Genomic DNA, 14,225 nt, shown 5'->3' with positions numbered 1-14,225 from the left:
GAATAATACACAAATATTACAGCTACTGTAATCATGCAATGTCAGTTTTAATATAATTATTTTAATGACTCATGGATGATGACCATTATCCCTTTCATCAATTCTGCTGGCTATTATTTTGGAAAGTTCGGTTATTAAAGACCCAAAATATTGTGGAATCCTTTTAAAATCATAATTTACGCCTATATCTCGCCTGAATAGACCAATAAAATAGTACTAATCAATAAATGTTTTGTGTTGGCATGTTCTCTTCCCAATGCTTTCGTTTTAATCCTGAGATGGATTCACCTTTGATGAAAACCACAAACACAGCATTTCAATGGTTTAGGTTTCCTTTCTAGCTGCGTGCTCATGAATCTTCCTCTTCTTGATTTCATGTTGCTGGCAAGAGACATGCTGACCAGAAACACAGCGTTCTATACATAGACCAGAGAACAATACTATCACATTCTGATGAAGATGTACATGACGTAATTTTTCAGACATGTGATGTACACAAAACACATCTGTAGGGCATTAGTTTCATTTTACCATTTAACATAGATTCGTCAAAACCTTATGGTGAAAATCTGTCATGTGTCATGATTGTTTGGGTCACTGCTAATCGAGCTAAAGCTTGTATAGATGACGTGTTTCCTCTCTGGGCATGTTCAGAGCTCCTTGAGTGACTTCTAGGGCACAATTCAAGTGAAAGACAGCGTGATCACATTTAAGGACACATAACCAAACATTCAAAGAATGACTTTTCCCCAGCCTTTTTATTTATTTTTTTGTTGCTGTTTATTTTTTGTTTTTATCAAACTTTTCAGGTGGAATGTTTTTATCTGAAATATGGCAGCAAAGAAAAGAAATGAAAAGCACTGCAAGTAAAATCAAGGCTAGTAACAGCATGCACATTCCTCCGCAAAAATAGGTCTGTGATATATAACAAATATTTCTCAAATCTGTATTTTTGGCCTGTATAGTTTTCTTACCAGCTTTTTATCATTTTAGACCTATGGTTTCTCACTTCCACCTAAGCCATCATCTCTTACTGTTTAAAGGCAACTTATGGCCTAGAATATTTATATTCATCCTTTCCAGTTTTGAGGATCACACCGTGTCCTAACCAAGCACAGTGCAATTAATTTGTTTGTCCACACTTAAAGTAAAAATGCTGCATGACATAACACATTCAAAGCCAGTCAGAACATTTTTGATGTTTAATATACAGTGATGTGTAGCAGGATTTTGGACCAATGAGACTTAAGTGTGGCGGAGCTAGCCAGTGCAACATCACCGAAATAGAAACCAAGCAACCAACAAAATTTCATATTGCTTGTTGCAGTTGTGGCAGGCTAGGACAAAAACACATATTCACATGGAAGAGATTGCTTTAACGCTCATCCCTACAGTATCTCGCGTCACGTCTGTTTAGGCAAGTGTCAGACTGACAAATTTATTTGGGAAGAAAAGCAGGAAGATGCCAGGAAATCCAAGAGCTTTTTAAACTATGTATTGAGAAATTAAAAACAAGCTTTGGAGCAAAACAAAGTCCTGTGGCATAAAGGCACTGTAACATTGAAGAAAAACTCTATTCTGCTAACTTTCCATTTAGTTAAACCTTAACTGTTGCTATACATACTTGCCTGGACACTACTAATAACACTGTGTCCAAAGAAACTTGCAGAGGTGGGTTGGGTTGAGTCTTTAGACAAATGACACTTGTGGTGGAACTACAAATCATTAAGATAGTAACATTTTATCCCTTAAACATAACTTACTGGAGACCAATAAGGTCACCGCTCTACCCTCATCCTGTGCTGCCACTGGCTACTGTAACTACAAACAAACCATAGGTTTGGGATGACCATATGGTCTTGGACCTTACCATAAGTGCCAATTATTGTTTTTGGTTATAAGATTTCACAGCCAAACCAGCTGTGTAAGTTGAATGTCTTATCAGGGAGCATTCTTGATGCTACATGTTATTTTATGGGCAGATATTTTTTTTTTACCATTAAAGCCAATTGTCTTTTGCTTGGGCGGGTAAATGACAGAAGGCAGTATACACCAATCAGCAGTCCATAATCAGAAAGTGTATGAGGAGATATCAGAGGAGGCTGAAGATCTGTGATGTTGTGATGTTGTAGAGAAGGCCAGCCTCCCCAAAAACAATTAAGAAAATCAAGGCATGGAAACATAAGGCAAAATAGAAATAAAGAATGCAATGCAAAAGAAATGTATGCTCATGTTTTTCAAAAATCCACGGCTTTAAGAGTAAATTTTGGTCAGATTGCATGAGAATGGTCCCGTGGAGGCAAGTGTGTTTTTCTTTTAGTTTGAGTCTCCCTCCGTCTTCTATCGGTAGAGCTCATTGGTTATGATTTGTTGCAGTTTATCTCTCAGCTCTCTGAAGCTGGGTCGCACCACTGGGTCCAGAGTCCAGCACTGCTTCATGATGTCATACACCACGGCCGGGCAGCCGTCTGGGGCATCCATCTTATAACCCTGCTCTACACGTGGGACCACTTCCTTCAGAGGCTGTAAGATAAGAAAGAGAGGAAAGAATGAGAGACGCCATGGACTTAGGAAAAATGTTTAGTGGCCAACAGTGCCCTCTACTGCTAAAATTTGTGTTGACATTGTGGTGTGCATGAATCTTTCATGCATATATACATCAGACATAAATGCTAATATATGCGCTGAATATTATATATAAACTCAACAAAAAAAGAAACATCCCTTTTTCAGGACACTGTAATTTAAAGATAATTTTGTAAAACTCCAAATAACTTTACAGATCTTTATTGTAAAGGGTTTAAACAATGTTTTCCATGTTTTTTCAATGAACAATAAACAATTAATGAACATGCACCTGTGGAATGGTCGTTAAGACACTAACAGCTAACAGATGGTAGGCAATTAAGGTCACAGTTATAAAAACTTAGGACACTAAAGAGACCTTTCTACTGACTCTGAAAAACACCAAAAGAAAGATGCCCAGGGTCCCTGCTCATCTACATGAATGTGCCTTAGGCATGCTGCATGGAGGCATGAAGACTGCAGATGTGGCCAGAGTAATAAATTGCAATGTCTGTACTGTGAGACGCCTAAGACAGCGCTACAGGGAGACAGGAAGGACAGCTGATCATCCTCGCAGTGGCAGACCACGTGTAACAACACCTGCACAGGATCGGTACATCCGAATATCACACCTGTGGGACAGGTACAGGATGGCAACAACAACTGCCCGAGTTACACCAGGAAAACACAATCCCTCCATCAGTGCTCAGACTGTCCGCAATAGGCTGAGAGAGGCTGGACTGAGGGCTTGTAAGGCAGGTCCTTATCAGACATCACCGGCTACAACATCGCCTATGGGCACAAACCCACCTTCGCTGGACCAGACAGGACTGGCAAAAAGTGCTCTTCACTGATGAGTCGTGGTTTTGTCTCACCAGGGGTGATGGTCGGACTCACGTTTATCATCGAAGGTATGAGTGTTACACCGAGGCCTGTACTCTGGAGCGGGATTTGGAGGTGGAGGGTCTGTCATGGTCTGGGGCGGTGCATCATAGCATCATCAGACTGAGCTTGTTGTCATTGCAGGCAATCTCAACGCTGTACGTTACAGGGAAGACATCTTCCTCCCTCATGTGGTACCCTTCCTGCAGGCTCATCCTGAAATGACCCTCCAGCATGACAATGCCTCCAACCATACTGCTCGTTCTGTGCGTGATTTCCTGCAAGACCGGAATGTCAGTGTTCTGCCATGGCCAGCGAAGAGCCCGGATCTCAATCCCACTGAGCACGTCTGGGACCTGTTGGATCGGAGGGTGAGGGCTAGAGCCATTCCCCCCAGAAATGTCCGGGAACTTGCATGTGCCTTGGTGGAAGAGTGGGATAACATCTCACAGCAAGAACTGGCAAATCTGGTGCAGTCCATGAGGAGGAGATGCACTGCAGTACTTGATGCAGCTGGTGGCCACACCAGATACTGACTGTTACTTTTGATTTTGACCCCCCCCCCCCCTTGTTCAGGGACACATTATTCCATTTCTGTTAGTCACATGTCTGTGAAACTTGTTCAGTTTATGGGGGTCTTAGTTGTTGAATCTTTTTATGTTCATACAAATATTTACACATGTTGATTTGCTGAAAATAAAAGCAGTTGAAAGTGAGAGGACGCTTCTTTTGTTGCTGAGTTTATAAATTATTAACATAATTCTGATTAAAAAGATTTAAAACAAATAGAAATGTATAATTAATATTTCAATTATAAATAAAGATCCAAATCCTAATATATTTGCTAAACTACAATATTATTAATATAAAACTAAAAATCTATTATTAATAATATTCTATTAATTAACTGATTATATAGATGAATAATTAGTATATTAATATGTATTAAGATACTCATATTAACAATTATTAATTTTTGGACAGGTGGGCTTCATTACATTTATCTATTGGGAAGGTTAATGTAATTAAAATGAATTGTATTCCAAAATTTAACTACCTGCTACAATCTCTCCCTATAGATGTCCCCCTCTCTTATTTCAAGCAAAAATTGATAGCATAGCAAAGTCCTTCATTTGGAATGGTAAACGTCCCAGATTACATTTTAATAAGTTACATAGGTCGATTGACAAAGATGGGCTAGGCCTACACAAGATTTTGTTTTATTATTATGCATTCGGTCTCAGACATTTGGCTCATTGGTCACTTCCACCTGAGAGAGCCCCTCCCTTGTTTTGTATTGAACAGGAAGTTCTTGCCCCTATTTCGACACTGCAAAGCTTCTCTATCAAACTAACCGGAGAAGTTAAGTTACACCCCGTTATCTCGCATTTTCACTCAGTATGGACCAAAAGGTCCAGAGTGTTTAATTTGGACATTTATTTAAATGTTGCCTCGAGCATATGACAGAACCCTAAATTATGTATTAATAAGTCCCCTTTCTGCTGGTCAGAGTGGATTGTTAGGGGGGTTACTACACTCGGTGACCTATATGAGAGTGGAGTATTGAGATCTTTTGAAAATTTGGTTCAACATTTTGGGATTCCCAGATCTCTGTTTTTTAGGTATTTGCATCTGCACTGTACTATTTTATACATCCCCCTAAAGCAGCAGATACCCTGGGAGAGGTGATTACTGCTTTTGGGAAAGGTCATGAGGCATCAGTGTATTCAGAGTCTGGGGGATGGAGCTTTAACTTCTATCAAGAGATTATGGGAGAAAGATTTAAACTTGATATTGGAGGAGGAAATGTGGGCTAGGATTCTAAAAAAACGTCAAGTCTGCATCTAGAGATGCAAGGGTTCGCCTTATACAATTCAAGATTTTACATAGATTTTATTGGACCCTCTCTAGATTGTATAGGCTTGGTCTTAAAGACACAACTACCTGCTGGCAATGCCAGTCAGAAGATGGAGACACAACCCATGTTTTTGGTGGTGTGTTAAGATCCAAGAATTTTGGTTGAAGGTTCAGACTTTTATGTGTGACATATTGGTCACTCGGATTTCGATTTCGTTTTATATATATATATATATATATATATATATATATATATACATACATTGTTTTTATTTTTTTATTGTATATACTCGTGTGACCACAGGAATGTTTGTTGAGGTTCAGGGTGAGGTTGGGGATTGGGAGGGGTAATAGTGCAGGTTAAATGTTGATTCTATGTATAGATGTTTTGCTTTATTTACTGTAACACATATAATTATATCACAATAATTATTAATTAACTAATTATAATTCTGATTACAATTAAAACAAATAGGAAATTATACGCTAATTATAAAGAAATAAATGCAAAAAAAATGTATATGGTAAATTACAATATTTTAAATAACATTATATAATTATAAAAATAGTACTTATATTATTATTAATATTCTATTCATTGATTAATATATATTAATTTTATAATATTAATATCTTTATATTAATATAAAATAAATTAATTAACATTATTCTGATTATGATTATTTAAAAACAAATAGGAAAATCTAAATCAATATTTTAATTATAATATAAATTATTTATAAAAATACATTAAATAAAACAACAACATAAATATTATATATTAAATACAATTATACATAAAATAATACATGTATTATTATAATCATATAAAATTATGTAATTATCAACAAAATATAATACATTATTTGGAAGAAAAAAAAAACATGTTTTAATTTTTAAGTCACTTACAATTCTTGGATATGGTACCCGACCAAAGGAATAGATCTCCCACAGTAATATGCCATAGCTCCATACATCTGACTTAGTGGAAAACTTCTGTTTATCAGACAGTCAGGTAGGAAAGAAAAGATAGGAACATTTTGAAATGCATCCCATTGCATGTCTCTATTTAAACACATAATTAAAAACAGAAAACCAACCTTCTCTCTTAGAGCCTCAGGTGAAGTCCACTTAACCGGGAGTTTGGCCGTGTCTTGAGTAGATGATGCCTCCTTGGTGAGGCCAAAGTCACTGACTTTCGCTATATTGTCTTCTGACACTAGAACATTACGAGCTGCCAGATCCCTGTGTACAAAGTTATTGGCTTCAAGATATTCCATCGCCTTGCAGACATCCCTGAAAATCAACAATATGTAAAGAAAGATGTGTTAAAAGACATTTAGAAAAATAAAGGTTAGCCTTTGGAATTAGACACCTTTTAGTATGAGTTCCAAAGTTCTCTATGAGAGGATAACAATTGAGACAACAAAACACTCGCATTGAGAAATTGATGAGTCGATCTCCACCAATAACAGTACGTCCTCTTGAGCGCAGATAGTCCACTAGACTACCCTGGATGCAGAGAAAGATAAAACATCAAAAGACATCTATTTACTGAATAACGATAAAAATAAAAATAAATCATATTTCAAATGCATTGACATAAATTGACATGACAGGTTTTGGCACTGACCTTGGCCATATACTCAGTGACGATATAGAGACTGCCCTTCTCCTCAACGATCACCCCCAACATCTGTACCAAGTTATTATGCCGTAATTGCCTGTATGCGATAACAGACAATCTGAATATTGATATTAAGACAGAAACAACCAAGTGTTTTTTCCTCATGTTTTGTGCAAGTTTCCCTGATAAGGAGATTATGTCCGACAGTGGGAAAAATGTGATTGATTTACACACTGTACCAACTCATGATGTAATAACAAAGCATAATGTAACAACTGCACATAATGTAATATGAAAAATGTAATAAATGTTCATAATGTAACATTCTTCTCAAAACGTAATAACATTCTGAGCACATAATGTAATAACATTTTTCGTACAATGTAATTGGTTATTTTATGGGAAATGTATTACATTGTGAACTCACTGTAGCAACTCATAGTCACAGTACATTAACAGCACACAATGTATAAGAGAAACATAATGTTTATAAAATAATCATTTTCTCTCAACTTAATGTTATGAGCACAAAACATATTTTTTTATTTATTTTTTTTTGCCAAATTTGTTAGTAGATGTTAGTACATCAAGAGAAATGTATGCTTATAAGGCTACATTGTAAACTCAAATATTTGCATACAAATGTAATAATTTTGTGACTGTGACCATCATTTTGAGTCGCTTTTTGACATTTTACAGAAAATCAATCACAGTATATTATATATTATTAGTAATGTATGGTAATAATAATAATAATAATAATAATAATAATAATGCATGAATATTTCAATCCAGTACATTTCATAGGTAGTTTAAGACTAGATTTAAATAAAAAATGTACAGTTGTAAAGGAATACAAATGCTTTTTATGTCTTAAAAAGGATACTACTGTTTTGTTTTAAAAATGATTACAATATGACAAAATTATGACATGCTTTTGGTGAGTTCATAATGTAATACATTTCTCTTAATGTAATAACCTTATTACATTCAGCAAAAAAACGTACATTATGCGCTCTTAAATGTAATAATTATTATGTTTTGAGAAAATTATTAAATAATGAACATTTATTACATTTAATTTATTACATTACATCCAGTTATGACATTATGCTTTGTTATTACATTATGAGTTGCTACACACACTTAAAAAAAAAAAAAAAAAAAAAAAAAGAGAGAGAGGACGTACGTCATTACAGAAGCCTCCGCAACAAAAGCCTGCGCTGTGGCGTCATGTTTGATACACTTCACTGCTACTTTTCTGCCTCTGTAATCTCCGACCATCACATCTAAAAGCCAGAACACAACACCGTTTTTGTAGATGCTAGGATGCCAGAAATTATAGATGTGTATTCTAGTGTGAAGAAAACCACAATCCATCCCATAATTTTCTTTCTTCTGGACAGCACATTCTCACCTCCAAACTCTCCCTTTCCAATAGTCTGGTGAAGTTTCAGTTCTTTTCTACTCAGGGCCCAGCCACCTGTGCGGAAGGAAGATTTAATAAAACTGTAAAAATGCTATTAAAAATATCTTCCACAAAACAAACGCTGAGGACTTGCAGCAATTTAAACCAGAATAAATGTAGAACGTACATTAGAGTATCATCAATGTCTCTGTCTTGCTAAATGGGAAAAGAAAACAAATGCAAAACTGAATGGACCAGGGGTTGAGAGATTAAAAAAAATTAATAAAAAAAAAGGCCTTACTTCTCGAGAATTCATCCTGGGCCGCCACAGTCCCCTCCATAAGTTTAGGTTTGATGAGTCTGGTACAGAGTCCATCTGCATCTTTAGTGTAGTGCTGTTAAAACACAGAAAAAGCACAAACATAATTACAATTATTTAGAAATATTTACTAGTGGCTGTACCATGGCACAGTAATGGTATCACATGTCAATACCATGGCACTGGCTGATTATCAAATGATGATGCATTTATTCTTGTTTCTCTATCAATACAAAGTACATGGTACTCCAGTGTCCTTTAAAGAAATCCACTGTATTATTAAGGTACATTTCCTAAAACATAGCAATAACATTTATGTACTTTTTAGTAATTGCTTATGTTAAGAACGAACATACTTCAGTGAGGACATATATGCATTCATTAATGTAAATGTCATTCATATTTACATTAATTTACATAAAGCAAACAGTTCAATATAGTATGTACATAAATATGCAAATAAAACAATTAAGAGACCTGAAAGGTATTGTATTAATAAGTAATGACACACGAATCACCTATCTTCAGCTTTTTATCATTTATACACATATTTCTTCCACATCCAACTCAGTAAACAGCAATCAACAGCAGAGGGCGCTGTATTATATGCATTTTATTGTCCGCCTTATGCCTGCGTGCCTTCTTCAAACGGACACAAGTCCACACAGGCGGAATACATTCTTATCATTTCACAGTGCTGAAATACAATGTTTTGTGACTCCATCTGCCCGGCACAGTAATCGTGAGACCAGACGACGAGATAATGTTGCTGAATGAAACGGCATCGATTAAACTGTTGAAATGATCTGGAACCAGTGCTGGTTTCCTCTTTGCCACTTCCTCTTCATCAACTGTTCCAGGAACTGTTGCGTGTTTGTGTGCGCGCGCATGGGCGACCTGAAGGTGTTATATGCGCGCTCAAAATAACAACACATTTGCATGACCAGACGCCAACGAACACTTCAGTAATTCCTGGACGCACTGATAACAGTGCCCTGACAAAATAATATATCACAGTTTCCGGCAAAATACCATAGTTTCTACGGTTATTGTTACTATATGGTAAAACGATAATAAATAAATACGGGATACCATTTAAAAAGTGCAAGAATCTTTAAGCAATCTTATGCAAGTTGTTTATGCAAGTTTTTTGTTTTTTTTGTTTTATGAGAGTGGTGCCTAATACCACGTTTAAATTCCAGTTATAATTGCAGTAGTAACTATGGTGTTTTGGTGAATTAAAACATGTTCCTCTGGTGACTAACGGTATTTATTTATTTTGCTGTATTTTTTTATTTTTACACTTGGGGTAAAAGGCTCCTTCACTTCTGGTAAAAGGCTCCCCTCACTTGGGGTAAAATGCCGCCAGCAGGGTTATACTGAACATACCAGGACAATAGTTATAGGGCACAATTTGTCAACTTAGGCAAATACTTTTTGTGACAGCAAGATGCTTTTTTAGTAACAAATTAAGATCATTCTTAATCAAAATATCCACTTGAAAAGGGTGCATCATTTCTTGTTAAGTTGAATTACATCTCAAGTATTCTATAAACTATTGAATCTCCATTGTGATAGGATCAGTCAATGTTAGCACACTTTGAACATTTTTCATAACACATCTATTCGGCCCACTCAAGAAAAACAATGTGTTCATCATCTGCTGCACTCATCAGCTGGCTCACTGAAGATTCGTTTGTCTGACCGAGGAAACTGAACGGTTTTATATTGGCTGTAATTTGTTTTGTGAAGGAACACACCTTCGAGACAGTTCTGTGAATGAGTCTACACGTTCTCTGTGTTTGTTCTGCCTATTGGCTGGGGTTTGTTTTACAAAATATTTGATGTTATGTAATTTTGCCTTACAAATTTGTGAGGCAAAATTGAGCAATCCGATGGCAAAGATGCCGCGGGGGCTCTCGTAGGCGTACATGGACTCTTTGAGTTTAGAGGGATTGACGCCAGTTGGCGCTTTCGTGCGCGGGGTTAATGCGCACGTTTTTCTTTTTCCTGTTTGTTTTGTTCGGGGGAAGTTCAGGGTTTTATTGTTGCATTAATGTTGAAATGTGGTCTTCATAATTTTGTTTTTGGCACAAAATTTATTTTTTCTATTATATCAAAATGCCAAATGTTAATATGAGTGTACTATCTCTCTCCACATGGAAGGTGAATGGGTTGGGGCACCCCATAAAAATTTAAGAAATATGAAGGTTATTACTTTTCTTAAACGTAAGAAATATGATATTGTGTTTCTTCAAGAAACACATCTCTCCCCGCAGGAAGCTGAAAAATTTGGGAAGATATGGGGTGGACATATTTTCTTTAGTGTTGGCTCAAGTAAGAGCAAGGGAGTCATTATAATGGTAAATAAACATTTATAATTCAAATGTCTCAAACAGATTAAAGATAAATTAGGGAGAGTCATTACTGTTTTAGCAGAAATTCAGGGGCAAAGGTTGATTTTGGTTATTATTTATGCACCTAACGCTGATGATCAGGGCTTTTTTATAGATCTTGAAGGGATGTTGCAAGCCATTGGCACCCCTCATGATATAATATTGGGAGGAGACTTTAATCTTTTGATGGATTCAGTCCTTGATCATAGTGAAGCAAAAGTGTGTAAGCCCCCTTGAGCAACACTGATGCTTCACAGGATGTGTAAATATCTTGGTTTTACAGATATTTGGAGACTTTTGAACCCATCTGGAAGGGACTATACATTTTTTTCATCAGTCCATAAGATTTATTCTAGAATAGATTTTTTTTTGTATCCAAATCCCTCATTTCATCTGTTGTTGATTGCTCAATTGGAAACATTTTAGTCTCGGATCACGCCCTGGTTTAGAGGTGTTGCCACATATAGAGAAAAAGAAATCATAGTTGGCGCCTTAATGTATCCCTTTTGCAAAATCCTGATTTCCAACAAATGTTAAAGACTGAAATCAGTGTTTATATGGAGACCAACTGGTCCTCAGTATCCTCTGTGGGCGTGGCTTGGGAGGCACTTAAGGCGGTTCTTAGGGGTCGGATCATACAGTATGCCTTATTCATCAAAAAAATCCAAAGCACGAGAACTCGTGGAGTTGGAAGGAAATATTAAAAGTGCCGAGGCAGAGCTGAAGCGCCGTATGTCATCTGATGGCCTCAGAGAATTGACCCGATTGAAATATAGATATAATACTATTTTGTCATGGAAAGTGGAGTTTTGGTTATTCAGGGCAAGACAGTCATACTCTGAGTCAGGGGACAAAGCAGGGAAGCTTTTGGCTAGATACATAAAACAGAGAGAGTCTCTTTCTATCATTCCCTCAGTGAAATTTGCTGGTGGTGAAATTTTTACCTCGGCCATTGATATTAATAATGCCTTTAAAGAGTTCTATCATGATCTTTATAGTTCCACGTCTTCGTCTACTGATGAAGATATTAGAAACTTTGTGGAACCATAAGATCTTCCTAAACTGATGACTGAGCAAAAAAAAAACTCTCTTGATTCTGAGATAACATTGGAGGAGATTGACGAGGTAATTAATCCCTACCTACTGGCAAGGCTACAGGGCCAGATGGTTTTGCCACAAAATTTTTTAGATCCTATGCTACAGAACTGGCTCCACTTTTGTTACAAATTTATACTGAATCATTAAAGAATGGAAAGCTTCCTCCAACCATGACACAAGCCTGGATCAGTCTGATTCTTAAAAAGGACAAAGATCCAAGTGAGTGTAAAAGTTACCGTCCAATCTCCCTGATCCAACTAGATATAATAATTTTGGCTAACCGATTAAGTAAAGTTATGACATCTCTTATACATATAGATCAGGTGGGGTTTATTCGGGGCCGCAGCTCTTCTAATAACATCAGGCGTCTCATCAATATCATGTGGTCAGTAGCGATTTGATATGGTAGAATGGGATTATCTTTTTAAAATTTTGGAAATGTATGGGTTCGGGAGTACATTTATTGGTTGGATTAAGTTACTTTATAGATGCCCTGTAGCAGCAGTACAAACAAATGGATTAATTTCAGATTATTTCACTCTGAAAAGGGGCACTCGGCAGGGTTGCCCTCTTTCCCCATTATTGTTCTGTCTTGCCCTGGAACCATTAGCAGTCGCGATAAGAAAGGAGGATGATTTTCCAGGGTGGTGGAGGGAGGTGTGGCGCATAAGCTTCTGCTTTACGCAGATGATATTTTATTATCTAAGAACCTACAAGATCTATGCCTTGCCTCCACAGAATTATTAATTCCTTTTCCAAGTTCTCAGGATACAAAGTCAATTGGGCTAAATCCGAAGCTTTCGCTCTGACAGCATACTGTCCAGAAATGGCTTTCCAGCCGGGCACCTTCCAGTGGCCCAAACAGGGCATTAAGTATTTGGGGATTTTATTCCCAGCAAATTTGTCTGATTTAGTTAGTGTTAATTTTGACCCTTTAATAAAAAGGTTTTCAAGCGATGTGTACAGGTGGGCTTCATTACTTTTATCGATGATTGGGAAGGTTAATGTTATTAAAATGAATTTTATTCCAAAATTCAACTACCTGCTACAATCGCTTCCTGTAGATGTCCCCCTCTCTTATTTCAAGCAATTTGATAGCATAGCGAAGTCCTTCATTTGGAATGGTAAACGTTCCAGATTGCATTTTAATAAGTTACATAGGCCGACTGAAAAAGGTGGGCTAGGCCTACCCAAGATTTTGTTTCATTACTATGCGTTCAGTCTCAGACATTTGGCTCATTGGTCACTTCCACCTGAGAGAGCCCCTCCCTGGTTTGTTATTGAACAGGCAGTTCTTGCCCCTATTTCACCATTATAAAGCATCTCTATCAGACTAATCGGAAAAGTTAAGTTACACCCCGTTATTTCGCATTTACACTCGGTATGGACTAAAGTGTCCAGATTGTTTAAATTGGACACTTATTTAAATGTTGCCTCGAGCATATGGTAGAACCCAAGATTGTGTATTGGCAAGTCCCCTTTCTGCTGGCCAGAATGGATTGTGAGGGGGGTTGCTACGCTTGGTGACATATATGAGAGTGGATGTTGAGATCGTTTGAAAACTTGGCCCAACATTTTGGGATCCCCAGACCTCAGTTTTATAGGTATTTACAACTGCGCCACCTGCTTTGTACTATTTCTGGGAGTAGCACACACGCCCCTAAGGAAGCAGATGCTTTGGGTGAGGTGATTGCGGCTTTTGGAAAAGGTCATGAGGCATCAGTGTATTACTCCCTGTTAATTCAGAGTCTGGGAGATGGAGCCTTAACTCCTCTCAAGAGAGTATGGGAGAAAGATTTCAACTTGGCATTGGAGGAAGGAGAGTGGGCTAAGTTTCTTAAAAACGTTAAGTCTGCATCTAGAGATGCAAGGGTGTGTCTTATACAATTCAAAATTTTGCATAGATTTTATTGGACCCCCTCTAGACTGTATAGGCTTGGTCTTAAAGACACACCCACCTGCTGGAGATGCCAATCGGAGGATGGAGACATGGCCCATGTTTTTTGGTGGTGTGTCAAGATCCAGAAATTCTGGTCAAAGGTTCAGAATTTTGTGTGCGACGTGGTGGGCACT

The 14,225-nt window shown here is 37.2% G+C and overlaps 1 protein-coding gene across 1 annotated transcript in view; it reads right to left on the bottom strand.

Annotated features, from left to right (window-relative positions):
- Positions 1-80: 80 nt before the first annotated feature.
- Positions 81-14,225, bottom strand: part of csk (C-terminal Src kinase) — a 48,815-nt gene continuing 34,670 nt past the window's right edge. Inside the window, exons 6-13 of the mRNA XM_051692212.1 lie at positions 8,641-8,734; positions 8,349-8,414; positions 8,121-8,220; positions 6,938-7,028; positions 6,743-6,816; positions 6,405-6,600; positions 6,214-6,300; positions 81-2,523 (exon numbers count right to left, since the gene is read on the bottom strand). Of these exons, the coding sequence (XP_051548172.1) occupies positions 2,341-2,523; positions 6,214-6,300; positions 6,405-6,600; positions 6,743-6,816; positions 6,938-7,028; positions 8,121-8,220; positions 8,349-8,414; positions 8,641-8,734 (891 nt within the window). The 3' untranslated portion in view covers positions 81-2,340. The remainder of the gene's footprint in view (positions 2,524-6,213; positions 6,301-6,404; positions 6,601-6,742; positions 6,817-6,937; positions 7,029-8,120; positions 8,221-8,348; positions 8,415-8,640; positions 8,735-14,225) is intronic.

Source organism: Myxocyprinus asiaticus, chromosome 48, assembly GCF_019703515.2.
Source record: "Myxocyprinus asiaticus isolate MX2 ecotype Aquarium Trade chromosome 48, UBuf_Myxa_2, whole genome shotgun sequence".
NCBI classification, from domain to species: domain Eukaryota; kingdom Metazoa; phylum Chordata; class Actinopteri; order Cypriniformes; family Catostomidae; genus Myxocyprinus; species Myxocyprinus asiaticus.
This window is presented reverse-complemented; position numbering and strand designations above follow the sequence as displayed.